Source organism: Dipteris shenzhenensis, chromosome 16, assembly GCF_047967505.1.
Source record: "Dipteris shenzhenensis isolate YYH24624 ecotype China chromosome 16, Dip_SZ_1.0, whole genome shotgun sequence".
Lineage (NCBI taxonomy): Eukaryota > Viridiplantae > Streptophyta > Polypodiopsida > Gleicheniales > Dipteridaceae > Dipteris > Dipteris shenzhenensis.
The window spans coordinates 23,154,262-23,180,498 of NC_141611.1; the positions used below are offsets into that span (position 1 = coordinate 23,154,262).

The window sequence follows — 26,237 nt, forward strand, 5'->3', positions numbered from 1 at the left end:
TTTCAAATTGTCAAAGCATACTATCCACCATGGGCCTACAATTTTAGGCCATTCAAAGTTTCTATAAGGACCTTTTCATTTTCAATGAAACTTATTAGGACTTATTTTTTTATAAGGACATTTTGGAGCAACCCTTTCGGAAATAGAAATGGTTAAGGCTTCAGTGGCCTTCTGGACATTTCTGGCCTGCCACGAGGAGGCCTTAGTAAAGGCAGCGCTGAGTTGAAGCAAAAATACCTACTTCATTGTTTATTTATTTAGACTCTCTTTTTGTGATTGAGTTTAAATTTGCATTTGCATTTGCATTTTTCATCTCTTTCCATCTCTTTCCGGCCATCATGTTTCACTTTTTGGCCTACCATAGGGAGACCTAAGTGAAGGTGAAGGTGAAAATGGCCTTTTTTTTGAAAAAATCACGATTTTTGGCTTGCCCCTGGGCTAGGCCTTAAGTGATGGTGATTTCTATAACAAGCGAAGATCCCATTATAGTAATTTCAATCTAAGCTTCTTCTTCTTCTCTCTCTCCCTCTCTCTCTCTCTCTCTCTCTCTCTCTCAGCTTTGCCAGGGCAAGCCTCTTGAATGTATTCACTTGTTACTTGCTATTTTGCTCCTCCACATTTTTAGGGCCTCTCTCTCTCTCTCGTCGCTTTCAATTCATCGACTCCGGCCTCTTTCGCTAGTTGGATCTCCGGCAGGCCTTATGAATGATTTATATGTTTGTTCATTTTGGAACACGCCCCCCTTCAGAAACATTCTAGGATTTTTAGCAGAAGAAATGTCCAGCTCTTTGAAACCATCCCGTAAATATGTGCATGTCGTCCGCACACCTTACTTTCCAAGAGGAGACAATGACAAGGACTAATTTTCAATTTAGACAAAATTTTGCATTGCATAGCGAACGAATTTGACTAGCTAAAATTATGTTTGCATACAGCTGCATATCTTCTTATATCAATACAGGCAAGCAATAACCAGGATTGCTCGAGTTGTCCTACCTACAATGCTACAACGACCTTGCCAAGCTTCTCCAAAATCATGTCATCAGCTTTAAAATCAGGGGCTTTTCTAAATGTTCCCCGGCCAAAGTCGAGATTGTAAGAATCTGTCAAACCCTCTACAAGCCCAAATTCAGGTGTCCATCCCAAATCTCTCTGTGCCTTCTCTATCGATGTAAAGAAATGCTGCAAGACAATAACAGTTGAAGCCATGGCATATCAGTCCAACAGCTCAATGTTGGTATACGAAATATATATGCAATACATATATGGATTGAAATAATGGTACATATGTTGATTGAAATAATGGTTGTCAATTGAGGAGGATTCTTCACCTGATCTCGAAGAGGGAACGATTTTGCCTTTCCAAAATCAAATTCCTTTGGGTTAAAATGGACAAGTTCAGGGGCAGCAAAGCCACCCGCCTACAACAAGCACCCATTTAAGAATACTGATGTGAACAGTCCATTGGAAACAAAATATAAGACTTGCTGACAAAAATATAGACTCTGATATATCAAGATACAATGTCCTTTTGACTTTCATACCTTGGCGCATGCCTTGGCAATGCCATCAAATGTGACATATTTTTCTCCTGATATGTTATAAACCTGCCGACTGGCCTTTTCATTCCCAAGCACAAGCAAAAACGCTTTAGCCAGGTCCTGTACGAATAAACACAAAATGGTTTATAAGAAAGATGCAAGCAGAAAAAGCACAGCAGAGAGGAAATATAGGTATTGAAAGGCTTCTCTGTTGCATGCAGAGTGATCGACGGTAACGCATACTTGCAATAACTATCAAACCATACTTTTATTTACCCTTATGGAAATTCCTATCCTAAGATGACAAATCATAACATTTCAATCTGGAAACGACCTTGACATGACCCAACTGAGTGATCTGAAGCCCTGAGCTTGGCACTGGGATTGGCCGGCCAGCTTTGAGCCGATGAAAGAACCACTCCTCAACCGGATTATAGTTAAGGGGCCCATAAATATAAACAGGTCTAATGGATGTCCAGTTCACACCCTTTTTATCAAGCAATGATTCTGTATCTAGCTTTCCCTTATGCCTGCTTTTCGGGTCAACAGCGTCTGCCTACAAGATAGATTGAGAATATTTATAAAAGCCAAGTGGCTCCCAAATGCACGAGTAAAACAGAAAAGCAGGGAAAAAAAAGCCTAAAAGTAATATCTCTTATTGGGCTGAGAAATCGATGGTTTAAAAACCTCATAGTGTGGAAGTAGATCAGACTTCAAGTAAACTCCAGCAGATGAACAATATATGTATCTGTAGAAAGAAAACCAGAAGCTTTCAGGTTCATACCATGAGCAAGCGTTGGGGAATATACAAACTTGATATGTCAGGATACTGCTCTTTCATTTTGCAGCAAAAAGATAATGGTCTTGATACATTTTAACACAAAGAGACGTGCAAAAGCCTAGAAGGACACTTACTGCTGAAGGTTAGGTAAAGTATCAACAATGGGTTCCACTTCTATTGCTTCTCTTCCTGGCCAAAAACAGTTGAGGTGGAATTTGCTAAGGTTGACTTTAAAAATATACATCAGGCATACTTGTCCTCTATTAATTCTCTTCGTCAGCACAAAATTTGATATCCCGGCTATATGATTATTAAACTTTTTTAAAAAAGCCAATCTTCTTAACTTTAAAATGTGTAAACCTCAACAGAGGTTTGATGTTCAAAGTTCCAGAAAGGAAGCAACACTAGACAGATATGAATAAAGACACTTGACAGACTTGTGCAAGACTGATTTCAAGTCAAAAGCCAACGTAGAAAAAGGAACTATATAACATGTGCTTGTTAGTCTGCCACAAATCATTGAACTCATGTTTGTTAGTCCACTATTTAATGTTGTCTTTATACTACAGGTCGCCCTCCTTGATCCACTTATGGTGGAAAAGAGCTATGAAACCATCCTTAAACAAGTGCAAGATTTGGAAACCTGCTAATTGTGGCTCCAATCAGCGTTCATAAATGGAAGGCCAGACTGTTCATAGCGAAGGTAAGGTAAACTAGCTAAGAATAATAGGGACCATTGAGCAATTGATAGAGAATAAATGTGCGGTCAAGTCTCATCGAGCAGTGCTTTAGGAACCAGAACTCCATTATTGAAGGTCATATACCTAGATGAATCCACGAACATTCCCAAACTCATCCTCTAAAAACACAACATAGTGCAGTTTCAATCTCACGATAGTCACTCATAAGATTGAAAACCATAAACTCCATCACGCATAGCAAGGACTAGCTACTATGAGCTCTCACACATACAAATCCACACACCCACACGTACTTGAGCATCCATTTATACAAAGTCTTCATACTGAGTTTCTGTTGGCACTCCGGGGGTGAAGGGCAAACTCAGCCATGACGAAGGCTAGCACTAAAGGAGAAGGCTAATCAAAAAGTAGTCCAAATCTCGTCATTCAAGCTACAACTGCTTGTGAAGTCTAAACGATTTCATTTTAGTCTCTCCCAAACGAGCATCTAAATCTAAATCTAGCTGATAGGACAACACACCATTTAAAATAGAAAGAATTATCGCAATACCAGCAAGCCGCAACTTGGACGAAAACTTAACAAGGTGAAATTTGCATGTCTGCTAATACGGCACAAGCATACACCTAGATGAATCCAGGAACATTCCCAAACTCATCCTCTAAAAACACAACATAGTGCAGTTTCAATCTCATGATAGTCACTCATAAGATTGATAACCATAAACTCCATCACGTATAGCAGGGACTAGCTACTATGACATCCCCATTGATGTCATCAGCGCCCAACAGTGGGTGTAGACCATAGTATAAAAGTATGCTCTCACACATACAAATCCACACACCCACACATACTTGAGCATCCATTATTAAAGGTCACCTTAAAGTGATTACTACAATGCTTGTTACAGAAGGCAGGCCTTTGCTGCAAACCCCATGACCAATAGACTACTGCAGCACGAGTGGCTGTCTTAACAATGCATAGTAAGGGTAAAGCATCCCTTCTTTCACTCAAACTACCACTAAGGAGGCCAGCTATGGCTTGTGGCGTTCACAATCCCTTCCTCTGGTTGAGGACGCCACTCCCAAGTCCTGATTATGTTTTAGCAAGACTCAAAATGCATCTCACATAGATGAGAGAAAAATAAAACAAGTGAGAGCCAATATATCTCTGTCTTCTAGGATCAGGAACAACTGATCAGGTGCCAATATTTCCCAAACCTCAAGTAGATTCTGAGATTGCAAAAACATGAAACCAAAGCAATCTAAAGCTTCCAGAAACATCTACCCAAAGACCAAATCGTTCAACATCATGACTCATACAAGACCGAATATCCATCTTGTAGATATATGTCGATTCTCTAAGCTCATACCTAGATGAGTCCACGAACATTCCCAAACTCATCCTCTAAAAACACAACATAGTGCAATTTCAATCTCATGATAGTCATTCATAAGGTTGAGAACCATAAACTCCATCACGCATAGCAGGGACTAGATAATATGACATCCCCACTGACATCATCAGCACCCAACAGGGGGTGGACCATTGTCATGATCTCACACATACAAATCCACACACCCACACATACTTGAGCATCCATTTTTGGCACTCCGGAGGTGAAGGGCTGTTGGAATGGTCACCTCCCCATCTATAAGCCCCCATGTGAGGAGAGCATGGGGGAGGTAGACCTGGAGATATTGGGGCTGTCACATGAGCTGCCATGTGGGCAGCTGTCAAAGCATCAGCAGGGTACGGCCCCACTGTACGGGGCTGTACGGAGGCTTATCGGATATGTACGGTGCTGGAGAAGGGCCTGGCAGAGGTGCAACAGGGCGGGGGTTACCAGCAGCCTGGTCGTCCAGGCATAGGGCTGGTTCCAGCCAGCCTACCATGCCTAGAAAAGGGCTGGACCCTCAATATATAGGAGGGCATCTGCCCTTGAAAGGAGGGCCAAAGCCCTAGTATTGAGGGCCAAGGGGCCTTGTAATGAGAGCCCTTTAAGGGCGGTTTTCCAGCAGACTGGTCGGTCTGTTTGGGTCGGCCGGAATGATGCTGCTCGTCGGTTTTTGTGGAGCAGGCCTTGGGCCTATATAAAGAGGCCATTGAGCCTCATTCATTCATCACTTGAAGCAGCAGTTGGGGAGCGGACAGCAGCAGCAACAGGCCCACCCTTGGACCTACACACAGGAGGAGAAGGAGGCCGACATAGGGCAGCAGACCAAGCTCAAGGTGCTGCCCACCTAGGCTGGCTTCCGGACAGCAAGGTGGAAGGGATCTAGACAGCCCTAGTATTGAGGGCCAAGGGGCCTTGTAATGAGAGCCCTTTAAGGGCGGTTTTCCAGCAGACTGGTCGGTCTGTTTGGGTCGGCCGGAATGATGCTGCTCGTCGGTTTTTGTGGAGCAGGCCTTGGGCCTATATAAAGAGGCCATTGAGCCTCATTCATTCATCACTTGAAGCAGCAGTTGGGGAGCGGACAGCAGCAGCAACAGGCCCACCCTTGGACCTACACACAGGAGGAGAAGGAGGCCGACATAGGGCAGCAGACCAAGCTCAAGGTGCTGCCCACCTAGGCTGGCTTCCGGACAGCAAGGTGGAAGGGATCTAGACAGAGAGTCTACATATGCTCGAGGTGGAGCACGCGGGCTTAGATATCTAGAAGTGCTTGGCATCTAGTAGGAAAACCTGTTGGTATTGTATCCTGTCCTACTCTGTGGATGGACAGAAATATAAAGAGTTGCTTCTATATTTGTCTCTGAGCATTGTCTATTTATTGGCTTGCACATCTATGCACATAAGTTAAGAAGTTTGTGATTCCACACCCCACATCACACTGTGTGAGCTCCTGGGCATTACTATCAGTCTTCCGCTGTGCATACCCTCTGTTGGGTCATTTCTAACATGGTATCAGAGCCCAAGTAGGAGGCTCATAGGTGTGGGAGCCTGAAGGCAGGGACCTTGCTGAAGGACGACGCTAAATTTAGAAGCTCTAGGGAATCAACTTCCACGACTGGAGGATTGTGCCCTTGCGAGAAGGAGGGTGACTCAAGTTCAGTCAAGTGCGTTCAGAGTTCTGGTCTACTGAAAATTGAGTATGGTTGACTTTGTTGTGTGGTATTACTGTAGAGATGTCGATCGCTACAGCCTCTACAGTCCGTGCTCTCCCTTTCTCCTCGCCTAGTTTTCTCTCATTCACTATCCCTCACTTCGAAGATTCTGGGAAACTGGATGGGTCCAACTACCCGATCTGGAAAGTGAATATCTGGAGTCATTTAGTGGCTCGGAAGTTGTGCAAGCTGATAACGGGAGTGGAGGCGAAGCCGGAGGACATGGTGGACAAGCAAGGGAAGATAGTCATGGCAGTAGACAGAGAGGAGCTTGAAGCTAGGAAAGACAGAGATGCCCATGCCTTGGCATTAATCATAGGGACTACAACCGACACTGTTCTTCCACATATCCAAATGGCCCAGACGTCAGTAGAGGCGTGGGTCACTCTGAAGGATCTATATGAGACAAACAACACCTCCTGGATTTTGCTTCTTCACCATCAACTCTACAATCTTGATATGGAAGAAGGAGATACGGTACATAGCCACTTGACGAAGGTCAAGGTGGTGAGGGATTAATTTGGCAACAGTTGGTCAAAAGACAGACTCATGCCATTTGGCCTTGATGGTACTAAGGAGACTACCTCGGAGTTTCAAGAGCTTTTGTTACGACCGTGATTGTAGCATAGAGGACCAAACCTCTGACGTTTGAGGAGTTGGGTCCATTATTGCTACAGGAGGAAGCTCGGGAGAAGCTCTACAACGACGACAAAGACGACAAGGCGATGCTAGTGAAGGATTACGTTGGCAAAGGTAAGGGCAAGCCTAACCGTGGCAAGTCCAAGAAAGACGACTCTGATGACGAAGACACTTCCAAGAGGAAGCAGAAGAAGTGCTTCTACTTAGATATGCTAGGACATTTTGCAAAGGACTGCAGAAAGAAAAAGGCAGATCAGAAAAACATAAGGAAGGAGTCCGACTTAGATTCAGAGGGAGAGGCCAAAGCAAATCTGGTAATCGAAGAGTTGTTCCTGGGGACATCACCGAGTGTTACCGAGGTCAGATATGTTGACCAAGAAATCACAATGAGGATGTCTGACATAGAGATATGGGTCGACGAGGAGTCAGATGCCTTTGTAAAGGTGATGGACAGCATGGAGCGCTTGGTACCTTCCAGGCGCATGGCTGTTGACACTAACACGAGGGTGGATTCCATGGAGGGCCCTGGGGTCTCATGGTCAGATGGATGCTGTACTTCAGAAGGGGACAGTACAGGATTACACAGGCTCTTGGTGGGTGCCTCGATGAGGTACAGGGTTTGCTTTCAGTTCAACAATTTGGTATGTACTTGATATTCTGCATTTGAGCCTTTATAGCATGCTGTGGAGAGACTCTGCTCTTCATTTGTCTTAGGTGATACAAGATTGGAAGGAATTGGCTTCTTCGAAGGCAGAAGGGGAAGTATTGGTGCTTCTTCAAATCTCGGAGGCAGATTGCTACAAGGTGATGGACAAAGAGTACTGAAGCCAAAAGAGTACCTGCTTGAGAACTCAACGAGAGTTCATGGTCCAAGTTATCTAGAAAGATTCACTGGTTGCAGATCTTGCCAAAGGAAGGACGGGTTGAAATAGACCCTTAGAGCATGGTACCTTGAAGACTCCAGGTTGTTCACTCATTATGAGCAGGACAGCTGGAAGATCGTGACGACTGGATTGCTCAAGTTCAAAGACGGGAACGTGAGTGGAGGAGGTGGTGCCAAGAGGTGCTACCAAAGATGAACCTATGTACCAGGATGGTGTGCGGAGGCTGAACCAGACCTGGTGGAGAAGGAGCCACTGGATGAAAAGCCAAGAAAAGGTTTCGACATCGAAATGTTCCAGAGGACTACGATCAGGGAGTTACTGGAACATTGTCATCGATGTGTGGGCATTGGGGCTGGATGTGTCGGTGAGAGGGGGTGTTGGAATGGTCACCTCCCCATTTGTAAGCCCCCATATAAGGAGAGCATGGGGGAGGTGAACCTAGAGATATTGGGGCTGTCACATGGGCAGCACATGAGCTGCCATGTGGGCAGCTGTCAAAGCATCAGCAGGGTACGGCCCCACTGTACGGGGCTGTACGGAGGCTTATCGGATCTGTATGGCGCTGGAGAGGGGCCTGGCAGAGGCGCAACAGGGTGGGGGTTACCAGCAGCCTGATCGGCCAGGCATAGGGCTGGTAGGGCTGGTTCCAGCCAGCCTACCATGCCTAGAAAATGGCAGGGCAGAAAAGGGCTGGACCCTGAATATATAGGAGGGCATCTGCCCTTGAAAGGAGGGCCAAAGCCCTGGTATTGTGGGCCAAGGGCCCTTGTAATGAGAGCCCTTTAAGGGCGGTTTTCCAGCAGACTGGTCGGCCTGTTTGGGTCGGCCAGAATGATGCTGCTGGTCGGTTTTTGTGGAGCAAGCCTTGGGCCTATATAAAGAGGCCATTGGGCCTCATTCATTCATCACTTGAAGCAGCAGTTGGGGAGCAGACAGCAGCAGCCACAGGCCCACCCTTGGACATACACACAAGAGGAGGAGGCCGACATAGGGCTGCAGACGAGCTCAAGGTGCTGCCCACCTAGGCTGGCTTCCGGACAGCAAGGTGGAAGGGATCTAGACAGAGAGTCTACATATGCTCGAGGTGGAGCACACGGGCTCAGAGATCTAGAAGTGCTTGGCATCTAGTAGAACCTGTTGGTATTGTATCCTGTCCTACTCTGTGGATGGACGGAAATATTAAGAGTTTCTTCTATATTTGTCTCTGAGCATTGTCTATTTACTGGCTTGCACATCTATGCACATAAGTTAAGAAGTTTGTGATTCCACACCCCACATCACACTGTGTGAGCTCCTGGGCATTACTATCAGTCTTCCGCTATGCGTACCCTCTGTTGGGTCATTTCTAACAAGGGCAGACTCAGCCATGAAGAAGGCTAGCACTAAAGGAGAACATGATAACAACACATGCAACCACTACTTGGTTGACACGTGTTTCTACGGGTATTAACCACTAAACCTCTCTTGGTTATCAATTGAGTGTATGCCTAACAAAGGGAAGTAGAAAGACATCATAGTCACCTATTGCCTTGATAGAGAACTCTGGAATTGCAATAGGACATGCATGTGGCATACCTATGGAAATGCTAGGATTATGGAATGCCTGATGAATGTCGTAGTTCTGTGGACTCGCCAGATGTTATTCACTTCATCTGAGGGGGCTGTCCCAATTCCTAATACAAATGTATGAAAGAGCACTCAAAAAAATGTTTTCATTGACGCTTGATTTTGGGGATAATAGAAACAAAGGAATGGAGAGGAGCATGTCATAGTGGTGTTGATTTAGATTGAAAAGACCAGATTTCAGCTTTCGAGAACTTGGGTGGTCGTTGATGAGGCTGGTCCCCTTGCAGTTAGCTCATCAATTATTGCCACATGAGGCATTTTCCAAGTTCCCATGTATACCAATTTCAAAGGAACTAATGTGACTTGTTATTTGTTTTTAATGTTAAACTGAAACTTTTAATCCGTGGAACTACAAAAGACACAAAATACAGGACAAAGCAGTTGTCGTCATTCAGCCGTAGATTCTCACACAAGGGAGAGAGGCATACACAAGAGCACAGAAGATGCTCACAAAGATCCACAACCCTACAAAAGCCAACTACAAGATTTAGAAATCTAGTATGACATATTGGAATTCTTATAAAGTAGCTGGATAGGCAGCTCACCTAATTCTTTTTTGACAAGTAACACTATATTTAAGCAAAAAGAACCCGGTCCAGACCCGCACCTCAAATCCCACATGTATATTGATGTGTACAATAAACTAAACCTTGAATTCTAACAAACGTGACATGTAACTCAAGTAGACAGCATGCATTTGAAACTTGAGTCATTCTCCATTCTAAATTTCTGCTTTAAATATGCATATGAACATACCATTAATGTCATACACAACATCAAAATCTGCCCCAGCAAGCTTGCTCTTCAGCCCTTCAAAATCTTGTCGGTCTCCTTGAAGATGCTTAACCTGCATTATGCAGACTGTAATAACTTAAGCCTAACACGTTTGGACATTTCCTTATATAAGTACATTAATGGATAACATAATCGTGAATCATCAAGGCATTGCCCTTATGAAACTTCCTCGTGAAACAAATAACTCAATTTGGTAACATATTGTACCTGAATGAGCAAGAAACAAGCTGTGAACATAACAACCAAAGAACAGGACAACATAGCTTGACAACCACCATGCCATCCCACAAGAAATGGTGGTTTTGACTTACTTTGGAGGAGAACTCTTTATATTCTTCATCACTCTCCTCTGCCAGCTGTTGTGTAATAGGAGCTTTCCCTCGAGTAAAGAGAGTTACCTTCAACAAGCAAGAGCAACAGTTATAACATGGTACTGCAAAGTAAGCTATGCACTAAGCTTACACTTACCTTGGCTTGCTAAAAAATGACAAATTTATTTCTTTTTCAATAACTATAAGCACAACTTGGTTTATGGTGCATCTAAAGTACCATGACTAAGGATTCATTAATTGAATCCCATGTCTCAAGGTTGCCATTTAAGTTTTTCTTGAAGGGGGTTGGGTTTTTTTAAAGTTGTTGTTGTTGTTGGGGGGTGGTGGAAGGATAGGTTATTGTTCCCAACAAAGCAATATCCACAATGTGCTTTATAATAGCAAACACCTAGGGGAAGGAGATGATGCTTGACCACTCACTCTATGAGCCTGTGCATTTTGTTAGAATTAGAGGCTATTTCTTTAGAAATGAGTGTGAATAGATTGACAAGAAGGAGAATACACATGGGAAGAAATGTGCAAAGACCTAACAATATAACATACCTCATGGCCAGCTGCTGTTAAAAGCCGTGCCAAATAGACCCCAATAAAGCGAGTTCCCCCCATCATCAAAATCTTCTTGCTCTCTACTTCCTTCACTGACGCACTTGCAGCAATAGAACATCTTGCAGAGCCTTTGTTGTGTCTTTTAAACACACGCACATTTTGGGCCTGCATACAACTCATTCTGAAAATCTCATTTTCCTTTTGTTGAGAGACCAACGAAGCATAAGTGCGTAGCCCCAAAACAAACAACATCACAATCTGGATCTTGACAGTAGACAATGCCGACATGTCCTATACAGTGGGATAGGTCATTGCTTTTCAATGCAACCATGTGACAGCTCATTTATTAGCACCATTGGTTGTCCCAAAACAGAAGACACTAGCTTTTACTTAATATCTCTCAATATAAGCAAACAGAGTATTTGACGTATGACAAATCTATCAACATGCACTACGAAAAAAAATTTCAGCTTTTCACTAGATGCAGGTAGCATGCCACGAGCAAGACAAATAAAAGATTATGCTAAAGGTCAAATCCCTTCATATACACTCACCAGGAATAAATTTGAAAATTGATGCTGCAGACTATCTCTGTCAATGCTGTGCAGGCCACCAAACGAAGCCTTCAGAGAGGCACAAAGTGGAACATTTGGAGAACAACCACTATTTGAATTATCCAATGAATACGATGCTGCTGTAAGGCCACCCAACTGAGGAGAGGTTATAGATAGAGCTGCCATGGGTACAAAACAGACCACCTAAACATGCAGTCACAAGATTTAAAAAAAAGGTTAGAGGCTGCTGTCTATGAAGTATATACACTCATGTTTAGAACTGACAGCTAATGCAAACAGATATGAGGCGATGCAAAAAGGTAATGGGTAGTAAATAAACTGAACTGAGACAATCCTGAATACATTCTCTAAGAGAGGTCTCATATCTGTGTACTGAGTGCAGAGCTACCAATATAAAACCCAAGCCATACAGAACCACACACATTCATAATGTGTGAAGCTAAAACCTTTTAAGAGTGTCAATGGCTGGTCCTCAGCTTCAGTGAAACAAAAGGATCCGGACAAAATGGCTTCTGTACAGGCAAATGATGTGCTTTCAATAATGAAAGTGGGTTAGTCTCAGTAAGGTGAGGAGATTGCCTTACAACAAGATATACCTTTGTGAGACTAGAATAAGTCCAATCATACAACTTTAGAATTTTTGTTGTTCTAAAGATAAAAAATCTACAAAGAAAATAAAAGAGAAAATGAAAGAGAAGAAAAAAGATTGCCTTACAACAAGACTCTGTCTAGCAAACTTGAGTCTTACTGGATGATTTATCCTCGCAACATCAATAATCAAATCTCCATTTCAGTATCCCTGGTATTACCACTCATCAACATTTTGGTGAAAGTCAATATCTGAGCTGTCGCTCTTTATATTCATCCTTTATTAGATCATATAAGTAAAAAAATTAATAGCACGCTTCATTCTTGGCATCTAATACCAGAATAAACATGCCAGAATTGGTGTGATTCTTCTAGGCTCTCGACTCCAGTTGAAAAAGGGAAAAAAATGTCATAAGCACATCTCATGGCATTTCCTTAAGCTCTTTACTTCACAGGGGCTGATCGTGGTTCTATCAACCCACTCATTTACTAGTTATTTTGCTTTAATGAGGGGCTAAATTTTCTAGAGACACTAGGGTGGGAAAAATCCTTTGCTTTATCATAGCAGTCCATTGCCTCATGTCCTGGAAGAGATCAATGTCCCCTGAGGTAGGAATCTCCATACTCATTGCATGCCCTCATGATAACACTTACTGTCTTGTGCAACCTACCAGCAAGCATATACCCTCATAGACTAGAATATAACTAGCCTTACAAATTCAAAATTTAATGAGACGGGCAAAGAAAAAGAAGAGAGAAAAAGAGACAAGGGAAGAAGGGGGGTTGTAAGAGAGATGGAACAAAACTAAGAGTAAAAAGAACTAAATTTAAAAATAATAGCTTAAAACTCAACTTTGGAATCCAGGTGGACTGTCCATAGTGAAGACAGTTTAGAGAGAATCAACATGGTGTAGCTTAATTAAAATGGTGTTCAGAGAGGATCAACAAGGTGTAGCTCAATTACAATCCGAGCTTTCTTGAGTGTCAGGCACTCTGCTCATTGTACCCAAAAGTTAAGGGAGGAGGGTAAAAGCAAAGATCCTTTTCACATATAGGCCCCACTTGACATCCAAAAGAGCTGCAAAGCTGTTACACCAACAGGAGTAGGCACACTTTGTAAAAGTTTGACTTATTACATACATACAAGAGAGAAGATCCGATTTTCACTCTACATACCTCTCAATTTCAATCCACAAAATTTGTAATTAATGCCAAAATTGGGCCAAGTTAGTAGGGATAGAGACCAACATGCAGCACTACCTCATCGTCCATGCAACTCGCAGCTAACAGTGATGAGGCGCACGGGTTACCAGATGGTTTCACTCACATTGCATGTTCATTTTATATACCTAGATGAATCCAGGAACATTCCCAAACTCATCCTCTAAAAACACAACATAGTGCAGTTTTAATCTCATGAGAGTCACTCACAAGGTTGAAAACCATAAACTCCATCATGCATGTTCATTAATCATACCCCCCCCCCATGCTAGTACACACTATGTGCATTTCTTATGCCTAAAAACAATAGGAGATCTAGAGACTGACTATGACAGGTATAAATCCACGTGCCACCAAAATGGCCGCCTACAGAGAGCATTTTCTCCAATTGAGTAAAATGAGGACCTGAATACCTACAAATCCCCCCTCTCCCATGAGTTATGGATTGCCATGAGTCAATAAAGATTCATGCCACAGGGTTTCGTTGCGAGTCTTGGTGTCTTTGGAATATGTCTGAGATTTGATGTTGTCATCCTTCACTCCTCTATGGGGTGCACTTGTGGGTAGCCTGATGTGACACGGCAACGAAGGTGCCCTGGATGCAGTGAGAACTTGTGGGGCTGTGTCCTTTTTCTGTTGGTGAGAATGGGCTCAAAGAATGTGGGCTCCTCTATGAGTTTGGATTGTAGTCTGGTGACCTTGTGTGCAAAAAGTACATTGCATCCCTAATCTGGGTAGTCAATGATCCAACTCATGTCTTGATATCCTTGTGGTAGTGGCCTTGAATCTTGTAGTACCTGGGACATCTTATCAATACTTGTTTCTTTGTCTCTGTATAGTCTCAGATCTCTACTGTGTCATGTGCCTACAATCTCCTTCCTTGCCTCAATTCGGAACTAATCAGGTACACACACAGCTTAGATTACTCATGCACAACACATGACATGAATCACTCCCTAGTTACGTATGGAGTGTATTCGTACTTCTACTTCTGCCTTCTAAGGACGTTCACTTTCTTTCCTTTTTTTTTTCCTTGACCTTGAGTGCGTTCCTATGCTGCTCTCAAACAAAGCTTAGCATTTGTTCAGTCTTTAAGTAGCATTTAGGAAAATCTTAAGCCTCATTTCGCTCGCCCACTATCATTTCTTTTGTTTCACCTTCATCGACTGCATTTCTTGCTGCAAACTTGCATTTGATCCTCATGCTTATCACTTTGGTGCGACTCAATCTTTGAGGGTATCATCCTCATCATTTTATGTTACGTTTACCCCACATCTAGGCTGCTGTTTTGAGACAGTATAATGATTCTCCAATTCTCTCAAAACATCTATGATATGATGATTTTCTTCATCTTAATGTGGAACAATCTAAATGTATTTGGATGAATTCAGGAACATTGCCAAACGTCTTCTAAAAACAGAAAAGTGCAGTTTTAACCTCATGACAATCACACACAAGGTTGAAAATCATATACTCTGTGACTATCGTGTAAACATATGCTCTCACACATACATAGCTGCACCCACACGCACTTAAGCATTCATTTATACAGATGCCTTCATACCAAGTTTCTTTCACCACCCTGGAGGTGAAGGGCACATCAGCGATGACAAGGCTAGCACTAAAGGAGACTTCACTCATGATAGCCAATGAATATGAATCAGCTTGCCTTGTCATCAAGCTTCTTCTTTAGCTCCTTTTCGCACATGTACATAACAGATGACCCCAAAATTTCTCAACTTGGTTTCAACCTGACCAAGCCAGTAGGGTGTGATGTCCCTTACTGCTGGAGGCGGACATCCTTAATAACATAATGTGTTCAAAGTAAATTGGTGCTTAAATCTTTAGCCTTGAAAACCTTGAACTAAAGAAGTTTCAAACCTTTTATGCAAAAAGTACACCCACAATTTCCAAGATCAAAAGGAGCTTTTGCTCATACCATAGGTAGCCTAAAAACACAAATCTTCACAAAATGACTAGTCTGGCTGTACCTGATCTAGGGGATCTAGCATACTAACTCTTCAGTATGCAAAGACTTAAATATCGAATGCACCATCCACTGCGCCATAGGTAAAGTAAGGCATGCTTGTTTCCTCTCCGTTACTTTTACCACCATTCATAAAGCTTGTTATGCCTCTAGAAAGCTGCATGTTTGAAATCTTCATTATGCACTTGTCTTCATGAATAGGTGATTAAGTCCTTTGCACAATACTCATGGGCTGCAAAAAAGAAAATTGTGACTAGAGTTATAAGAATTTGCAACTTCTACACTTATGATTAGCTTATTGATGGAAACCACTCTTTAGGACGGCACGTGCTTGCTAACACTCTATCATCATGCATTATCTAATAGTGGTTTTCTTCCAATCACGTGCTTCTCTTCTCCGAGTAGGACATCAAGTCTATCACATAAACAGATTTTTCTTGCTCCTAACACAAACGGGCACTGTTTATGTTTTTCGTGTTTCTCATATGCTGCAAGCATCGGGATAGAACGATTGCCTTTTACCCAAAATAACCAAGTTCGTTCACTTTAGACTTCCTGAACGATAGCCAGGCACTTCCAACCATGATGATACTTAGCACTCGAGAAGCAGGCTAAGCCCAGAAACATAACGAAGAACGCATAATCACTGCTTCTAAGTGCTCACTGAAAAACTATACGTAGCTGGGGATCAATATGATTGTAGATACAACATTGTTTGAAATGCATCTACAATCAAAAACAGGGCCAAACCTACATGAGCAGAACTAAAGTGCGGTTCTAGGCCTTAAGATAATCACCATAATAGACAGCCCATCAATCGCACCACGCATGTGCCTGGCAAGAATGGCACTTCTTCAAAACCGAATGGTAGGAATATATCGTCCTGTAAGAAAATGTTCTCATTATCCAAAGCATACGTCTAAAAGTAGTAGTAGTAGTAGATTGCTCGCGGGCTCATGAAGATAAACGGCAGACTTTGTCGAAGCCTCACTGCTCCAAAGAAACGCCGCGTACTGTCTAATCCATACTGGTCTTGAAAATATTTCTCTTAAATTAGTGAAATTGTATACTTGGGTGCGAGGGACAAGCACCCGTCAAGACGGCGGTTTGGAGAGAAGCGACGGACATTATGGCATTGCTCTACCATAGACATAATGTTGGGCAAATTCGCAGCCCGAATTCAGCCTCTTGAAGTTAAGGATGAAAGGGAGCAGAACAAGTGGAGGAGCGGTAAGGGATAAGGTGTGATTCGTTGAAGAATCAAAGTTGAAAGAGATGGAGAAGGGATGCAATGCAATGAGAAGGTGACGAGCAAATGACGAGAAGGAGAGAAGCAAGCAAGGAATGTGGTTAAGAGGAGAAGAGAGCGAGGAAGGTACCTGAGGAATATGAAGGTGAGGAAAACTGAGCTAGCTGAGCAGGGTCATAGTGTACGCCGGCTACAAAAGGCACTTCGTGAAGATCGAAAGAGATGAAGGACTTGCAGCCATTGTTTGCAGTTGATAAGCTGCTAGCTTTCCTTGTTCACGTTTTAGTTTTCCACCACTCATTTTATTGATAGGGTGGCAACATTTTTAGAACTTTTCTTTTTTACATTAAACATGCACATTATATTAATTGTGGGTTGCTCACACCCTAACTCAAGACCATAAAGATTAATTTCATTCATGTGGCCTTCCAAGAGAGAGAGAAGAAGGAGAAGAGAGAGAGAGAGAGAGAGAGACAGAGAGGGGGGGGGGGGGGGAGAAAAAGATGAATACTATTCATGGGGCCTACCGGTGAGGAAGTAGTAGGTGATGTCATCGGGCTGGAATGGTGGTGTATGCGATTGAGTGATTAGACCAGTAGGCGTAGTTAGTTCCATGGCATGGGGATGTGCTTGCATGGTGTTTGACCAAAATGTGGTCGATGGTAGACCCATGTATTGTCTGAGCTAGGAGATTAGCTGGTGCATGCCGTGCTGTTGCATGAACTCTTTGAGCATATCGAGACTCTTACTGCATTTGTTGTAGCAAATGTTGAAGTCATCGACAATGTAAGTGACTTCGTGATGCTACGCATATGTTAGGATTTGTTGTAGTGTTCGAATAAAGGTGATTGTATTTGCTTTTGGTGATTTGTAGACATTTACGATGGCAATTTCATTTGTTTGGGATTGTTTAAAAATAGTGAGCAAGCAATGAACTCCATTGTTGACGATTAATTCTTTGAACAGTTAGTCAAGGTTGTTCTTATAAAAAGTTGCTATTCCAAGGGCTCCAGGATCTAGGACGTGGGAGAAGTTTGGCATGGATGTTTGTATGTGCTATATGTGCACATCTCTTGCTAGCATAAAATACTTGCAGCAAGCATGCTTTCCGATGACAAAATGTCATTTTTGTGTGCTACGAAGGACCTTGTATTTAGTGATTACAATGACATGCTGCCTAGGTTTGTGCAGCTGAAGTCGACTTGCTGAACTTGCCATGGACACGTTTGTCTCAAGCATGTGAGTTCTTCTATGACTACGTGGTCTACCTTGATGTGCGCTTGTTGCTGGAGGGGTTTGATGATGTATAAGTTCACGGGGTCACACACGCGGGAGAGTGTTGTGTAACCACAAGCCCATGTGTTCGAATGTCAGTAGGGTCAAATGCTAGGGAGTCCGCCTTGTGCACGGTTGATTGTTCTTGCGGCGGCGGTTGGTTCAATTGGGAATTGATACTGATAGATAGTGTTGAGATGGTTTTTTCCAACCTGGAATTCTCTTGATATTTGAAAGATTGGCGTCCATGTTGTTGGGATTCCTTCCTCATACAAGTGAAAGTGAGTTGATCTTTCTTGTTTGCATGTTGATTGTTTTGCTGCATGTTTTGTGCATGATGTCCTTGGCTTGTATGTGGTATGGAGTTGTTGGTAGCTATGAGAATTTGTTATGGTTGTGTGTGTCCTTCCCTGCATTTGTAAAGAAAAGGTGAGGGACTCCAGGTGGACTAGCTGGCTGCCTGCAATACAATCAATTAAGCTCTGAGATGTCATCGCCAGTGTGAGAGTCAGTTCTTAGACAATTAAGTTGAGCCAAGAACTCAGTATTTTGTTGCCGCATTGGTGTCGTAAGCTCGTAGTACAACACATTGTCACTCCACATTGAAGGGGATATTATTGCCAATGGTGATGGCTTTTGCGATAATATCCAACTGTCCTTTGTAGGGCTTGCTTGGCACAAGTCGCCACAGAGTAGTATGTCAACTCCTCTGAAAGGCTGTGTGTGGTTGTGTTTGATTTCACGCATGCACATGTCTGTTGCAATGAAAGTGTTTTGACCGACTAGCGAGACTTCATCGAAGATGATCAATTGGACATCCTTGTACAGTTGCGAGAGTGTTTGCAGCTTCTCTGTGGCAAGTCCTTTGTATGTTGATAATACGAACAATGGCAAGTGCAACGCAGAGTGGATGGTTGTCTTGCCATGCAGCTTTACCCTACTGTCTGCCAATAGCAATACTTTTGGAAGCTCTATGTTGGTGGCTTGGTCGCGTGAGTAGTGACGGAGGAGAGCTTGAACTATGAGAAGGAGAGTAAATGTTTTGCCTATGCTAGCATCTCCAGATAGAAACAGACAAAATTGTGTTTTTACTTGCAGTCGTTTCTTTAGCATGATGTCTTCGACGATTAGATGTTGCTTGGTGTTTAGCCTTCGCAACTCATGATGGAATTGCTTGTTTGGCATGCACGTGAAAGTGAAATTCATTGCCTTGTTGACTTGGTTTTGTTTGTTGAGCCCCTGAAGCTCCACATGTAGGTCCAACTCTACGTGATGCTATTGGTTTTCACCGTTTATGCTTGTGCTAGATGAAGTTGTAGTAGCATGGCGCCATGGCTCAAGAGGTAAGGTGGCTTTGTTAAATTTGTTTTTGTTTGTGTTTATTATTTGGTGTTCATGGCAATAAAGATCGTGCCATGTGGGAAATCTATCATCCATACAGGGCTCCTCTCCGACAAACAATAGGTACAACAAACAAAGTTCTCTGTAGTGGTTAATGGGGTCCTTCATTTCATTGTAGTTGTTGGAGCGAATGATTTTTAGTTTTTTCCTTTTTTTGGGTGTTGTAGTGTAAGCGCTCGCAAATTCAGCGAGGCACAACCCAAGTAGTTCTATTGGCCTTTTCTTGTACTTGGTGATTATGTTAGAGAAGAAAATGTACGTGCTACTGGGGTTCATTTTCTTCAGTTGAAACCGACATTTAAGAAGCATTGTTTGTTGTTTTAGCATGCTTGTGTTTATGTAGCAAAACTCCCTTGAAGCAATTGTGAGTGGCAGTGATAGTGTTAGGTACACTGCTTGTCAAGAACTTATGTGTTCTATGTTCAAGATTGTGTTGCCCACCTTACGGACACGTTCGTTTGTTGGTGTATTGCATCGCAAAGACTCTTGTTGGGCTTGTGCCATGGATTCCGCTGTAGAATGGCCCACCCTTGTTATGTATGAGGTACAATAAGATGCTACGCCATGGGGATGTAGAACAAATTGGATGTCAATGTTTGCAGCCCACAATGGGGAAATGGAAACATTGAAGTTGTTCGTGTAAAATGTCTTTTGGGTGTCTCTGCAAAAACATTGTTGGCTGCACAATGGCAACACACTACGCTAGGAGATATTCTTCTTCGGTGAACGACAAAGCTTCCAGAAAATCTTTGTAGTAAAGGTTTCACTGGACCCTTCCTCCAAAAACGACATGATTGTCTTGTAGTTTTTTTTGCGCATGTTGTGCTTTTGTCAAGGGGTTCAAATTTTTAACTATTGCCATAGGTGGACAAGGAAAGTGAAAACGACAAATTTGCCTCTTTTTTGGTAAGTTTTCCTATGTTTGTGTCTTTGAATGTCTTGTTCTCTAGTTGGAACTCATTAATGTCTGTGGTTATGTACTTATCCACAAAGTTTTCTATCACATCATTTAAACTTGTCAATGTTTGTGGTTATGTACTAAAGTTTTCTATCACATCATTTGAACACTCTCCACAAGTAAGTGCACCTTCCACCCATATAAGTCCACGATCATGCTGCTGACTGCCTCTGTGCAAGAGGTATATTATTGATTTGATACATACAGATGTATGGTGCTATGCACAGACCTACAACATTAATAATTCACTTTACTACTTGACTTTCATAAATGACTACAGTAGATATTGTTGGGTTTACTTTCTGAAGAGAAATCTGAAGTCTTTTCCAAATTTCAAGAATTCAAAGCCATGGTTGAGAACCAAATAGGCAGAATTATCAAAGTCATGTGATAAGATAGAGGAGGTGAATACATGTCTTCAACATTCATGAACTTTGCAAAAATAATGGCATTCAAAGACAATTTACTTCTACAAATACTCCTCAACATAATGCAAAGGCTGAAAGGAAGAACAATACTTTAGCAGACAGTGCTAGAGCAATGCTCAATGAAAAGCATCTTTTGAATTAATATTGGGTAGAGAAATTGCCATTGCAAATTACTTAATCGGCTTTCGATCAAACCGATTCATAGTATGACACGCATTCACTGGATACAAGCCACGCATTGAGCATCTCCACACATTTGATGGCATACCATATGCCCACATACATGATGATCATTGCAAAAAGTTGGATGTGAAGTCAAACAAATGCATCATGGTTGGCTACAATGAAGAAAGCAAAGCATACAAGCTGTATGATCCCATCAACCAAAAGGTCATAATCTCCGAAGATGTAATTTTTTATGATGAATCAGAATGGAAGACATCTAATACACAAGAGATAGACACACCAATCACCCAGTCACCTACATAAAAGGTTGATGAAGAAGAGCTGCTAGAGACACCCTGAGAAGAGCAACAACTCAGACGGTCTACCAGAGAAAGTAGACCACAAGCCAAATTGACATATGCTTAGAAAGGCAAAGCAAATCATATTGAAACCACCAATTACTCTCTTATGACTACCATCATGGCTACAGAAGAGCCAGTGTACTTTGAAGATGCAGTTGATAAGCCAAAATGCATACCAGTCCCGGCCCCTTCAAACACACCACCATCATTGTGCACTAAGTGTGCCTCTACAAGGATTTCCCAATGAGAAGGCCAATGAGAACTGCCAGTGAAACGAAGTCCACCATTAATTGGCTAAGCGTTGAGAGTGAGTTGGTGTCCTCTATATCCTTGAATGTAATTTACAAGGGCCAGTCCTTCAATAAAGAGCTATGTAGGTAGCAAAGAGAGAAAAGGCCAGACTTTGCAACCTAAAGAGGCTACTCAATCTACGTGCAAAAATGCTAAAGGTGCCATTAAGATTGGAAAGGGCCATGATAAGGTAATCATCTAGGATGGGTCTGATGAAGACACCTCCATCCTAGCCAAATCATCTTCTTCTACCAGTACTTCCTCAAATGGAGGCTTGATCAATCCTCCTCCCAAAGAAGTTGAGGAATTGCTAAGAACCCCTATCTAGGGTGGAGCCACTACGCCCGAGGGTCACCACGAATACCCAAAACCCTTGGGAGAGAATCAATGCCTTATTTAGGCATAAAACATGGTGCATGAGTGCCAAGACAACCAAGCGAGCTGATACGATCTATCCAAGGCAATGGTAAATTCTTGAAATAGTGGAAGAGGATATTATTTCATGCTCTTTAATGGAGGGGTCCACACTAATGCAGTGAATGTTTGAACTCTTCCCCATGTTGCAACAACTAAAGGAGGACAAAAACATGTACTTTTGTGGATTTAAAGAGCTCAAATTAGTCGGCTTGGAACCAATCACCAAGCTCTAGGACATTGCTGGATTGGCCTCGTTTCTATCCACCAAGGCAAATATCCCCATTGCGGCACTATTACATGGTAAATACTACTCTTTGGAGAGACCTCTATGGTTGGATCAATGTACATACAGTAGCTTTTGTACCCATTGATCTTGAGGTGGTCGAACCCCCAAATGACCCCCAATAATTTCCCAAGGTACCCATCTACAAATTGGGTCAATACTTTAAAGAGATGATAGCAACACAATACTACAATCCTGGATGGAGGAGCAGGTGTAAGCATAGTCACTAAGTAGAGCTAGGCCAAGTGAGGACCACCTAAGATGGATAGTGAAAACATCATAGTTGAATTGGCTGATGGAGCAACAACCCAACCGGTAGGAATTCTAAGGGACATCAAGATTAAGACCTTTGGTCTAACCTACTAAGTGTGGTTTGTTGTAATGTACTTCCACAACCAACCAAATGGCTATGACATGATATTGGGTAGACCTTTCATGTGTACTACAAGATTGGTCCATGAATGATGCTCTAATAGAGTAACTAGCGAAAGGATAAGCAAGTCATGAGGGTGGATCTCCAAGCTTGGAAGGCTCACTCTATGTCTGAGAATCTATTCGCAAATTGAATTTGACACCAGTCATAGTTCAACATCAGTAAATGTGTTCAAAGCTTATAAAGAAGAGGACAATAGGAAGAGTGGTGAAGATTCTTTGTGTTCTCCTCTACTTGAGTTAGAAGAATCAATAAATTGGATGGATCCACTTGCCATAATACACCTGCCAACTACTAAAGGATTCAGATGATACATTTTGACAATGATCAATCTACCACCATTATACCTTTGTACACCATAAGAGCAAAACTGCCTAATGAAATTGAGCTTGCAATTGATGAAATTGAACTTGCAGTTGATAATTCCATGGATACTAATGAGACATGTATAGCTCCATCTCAACTTTGGGTAACATGCAACATGTCGAATATAGGCCTTGGTAGATGGTTGAGCAAGAAACAACCTTATCTCCTAAGAAACATTAAAACATCTCAGTGAGGTACTCATTGAAGTATATGATTCTAGAATTCAATCCATAGAAGGTACCTCAATTAAGATTCAATCCATAGGAGGTACCTCAATTAAGATTGTTGCTTCTTTAATGATTGAAGTATATGATTCAATCCATAGAAGGTACCTCAATTAAAATTGTTGGTTCTTTAATGATGAATGTTTTGATGGACAATCACATTATACTTGGCAAGTTTTTGTAACTCTTGTAGGTACCTTAATAGTACCGGTAGTTCTTGGTAAAATTTAGATCCAAGACACTCACAAACGGTTGTTTGGAGATGAATCTACCCATCAAGATGTACCAATCACTACCAATGGGCCCAATATTCAAGCATCAATATCAACATCTACGTAGTCCCACCTCCCAACCTCTATAAAAGCCTCACCAGCAAAGATGATAGAGAAGAAGAGCAATCAAGCAAGTGTGGGTCCAAAGGGATCTACTAGGGCCCAAGTCTACTTAGAAGGTGAATCAGATGTTTGGATTCTAACGAAACCTCAACATCAAAAGACACCCCATCACGTAAACAATAAACTTCAACATCAAAGACTAAAATGCCACCATCCAGCAAGGAAGGTACACTACCATTGGGTTCCCACAACACTACTCAAGGCCTAGGGATATTACCTTGAAAACACTTATACCTAAATACCCAAGGTACTATGTGTAACAAGACCAACTCCCATGATCTTCAAGCACAATGACAATGTGCTCAATAAAGAGAAGAAGAAAGAATGGAGGCCAAAGCCTCTAAAATCATCACCATCAATAAATGAGAGGCAATCATCAAATTCAAGCCTACTTGTTATGAAAAATCATAGTAGATATTGGCAAGTAGAGCCACAAGAACCTACCTTGAGAAAGGGAGAACCACAAGAATCTACCTCGAAGGACAAGGGGAAAAGCACCAATACAGGAGTATCACACAAAGAATATATTCCTTACCACCTATCAAGAGTTACACAAGAACCTATAAAAGAGAGACAGTAACAAAAGAACCTGCTTGACCAAAACTCTATCAAAATGCCGTTGAATTTATTGCATCATATTCAAGGCAAATGGTAGCTACACAAGAACTTGTAAAGAGACAATAACACAAGAACTTGCCAAGGAAAGAATAGAATCTAAATTGGGAGATACACAAGAACCTTCCTTAGTTAAAAATTCACATCAACCATCATGGCTGCTACACATTAACCTGTCACACCAACCATGCCAAACACAGTGGAAGTCACACAAGAAGCTAATGTGAACGATGAATTATCTTCACTCATAACTTTCTTAAAATTGACTTGGGCTCAATAGAAATAGAAGATCTTTGAGTTATTGCGGCCCTACTCATATTTGCTATATAAAGAACAGATATCACTTTACTACTGTGATACAATGAATTTAAACCATGTGAGAGGATGTCCTTGTTGACAAAAGGTACAAGCAAGGTGGGATCAAGAATGAACTTTAGCAAGCTCAGGGATATTAAGACAACATTGTGGACCCCTAAGTGTTATCAACACACCAGCCCACCTTCTCTTGCTTGCCTCATGGGAAATTTCATCTCCCTATAGCCACAATAGTTACCTAAGATTTGGAGCCTACAACATTGACAACAAAGAATGCATTGGTAGTAGTTACACAAGAACCTACTCTAAAAGTGTAGTGGTGCCACAAGAATCTACAACATGGTACACAAAGGGCAAGGCAATTTTAGTTCAAAGACCTTGATGTGTTTCTCATCTCAAGGAATTACAAAACCGCTCCTTCAATGCGACGTTCAATCCAACTCCATAGTAATAGACCCGCAAGAACCTACTCCTAAAAATGGAGGAGATCCACAAGAATGTGATGCAACAATAGATACGAGAAGTCTTAATGAAGCATTGCTACCATGAAAAGAACTCCTCACCCCAATAAAGGGTATGCAATCCTAACTACTTCATCAAGGTCTAGGGCCAGTCAAAGAAATATCAACCCCCAGTGTCCTAAGGCAATCCTCCACATATGGAACACCAGGTGGTCCTACACCAAGAGCTCCAAGAGCCAAGTTTGATTGTAATATGAATCTGATGATACCAAAAAGGCTGTGGATGAGTTTCATGTGACCCTCAAATCTTTTTTCACTTTCATTTACTAACCACACCCTTCATTACCTAACTCTAAAATTTCTCCTCTATTTAGTTTTTCTATTCTTTTTTCTTAACACTAGTACTTACTTAACCATTTGAGCCTCCCAATGTAATATGAATTTTAACTTCGAGGACTTTCGTAGATTCCAAGATGCTATAAACTTCTTTAGCCATAGTCCTCATTTTAGGACCTTGTATGGTGTATTATTAGACTCCTCTAGATTTGATGACTCAGACAAATAGAGCTCTGGATCATGCCACAATCTTATTAGGCTCAGAGAAAGGTCAAATCAAAACCCTCAATGTAGTGTAATCCAAAAAATGGATTTAGAAAGAAGCTCTATGTGGAGAAGCAAAACAAAATGTAATGCATAACTCTAGGCATACAAACATGGCATATCAAAAGATAGTCTGATGACAATCCAATATAAGTCCCACTCAAATCAAATATGGGACTTAAAGAGGAGCTTGATAATACATTGGTACTTACTTCACTAGCATTAACACCACTAGGATCTAACATCAACCCCTACTAACACCTTCTTCCTACTAACTTACACCTTAGATTTTTATTTTTCTTCTTCTTTCTTTGCAAGATCATAAGTACTTAGCTCCAATCCATTAACCCCATGTCTAGACATTGTAATCACTCATGCCATGTAGTGCCAATTATAGTGGAATCTGGTGCTGCAACCAACACATCACCAAACAAAATATCCATCCTACTAGCAACATTTCCACAAAGGATCCACTGAAGACCTATGAAGCAATGCAACCATCAAGGAAGGTTTACACAAAGGCACAAAAGGAATGATCTTCAATGAAAACCTCTAATAACCATGACCTTTGAACAATCCATGGGATTAGATCAAGAATAGGAAGGAGGGTGCATAAACGACATTGGTTGCCAATTTCATTTGATGGATGGTGATAAGTCTATAGAGCCAGGATTGTG

The 26,237-nt window shown here is 41.9% G+C and overlaps 1 protein-coding gene across 1 annotated transcript; it reads right to left on the reverse strand.

Annotated features, from left to right (window-relative positions):
* Positions 1-860: 860 nt before the first annotated feature.
* CRB (chloroplast RNA binding protein) lies at positions 861-16,851 on the reverse strand. Its single transcript, XM_087387194.1, has 11 exons — positions 16,702-16,851; positions 11,506-11,709; positions 10,949-11,116; positions 10,385-10,471; positions 10,035-10,125; positions 2,457-2,511; positions 2,229-2,289; positions 1,876-2,097; positions 1,545-1,661; positions 1,332-1,421; positions 861-1,182 (listed from the first exon to the last, which is right to left on the reverse strand). The coding sequence occupies exons 2-11, from the start codon at positions 11,689-11,691 to the stop codon at positions 997-999; spliced, it is 1,263 nt and encodes a 420-aa protein (XP_087243320.1). The 5' UTR covers positions 11,692-11,709; positions 16,702-16,851; the 3' UTR covers positions 861-996.
* Positions 16,852-26,237: the final 9,386 nt, after the last annotated feature.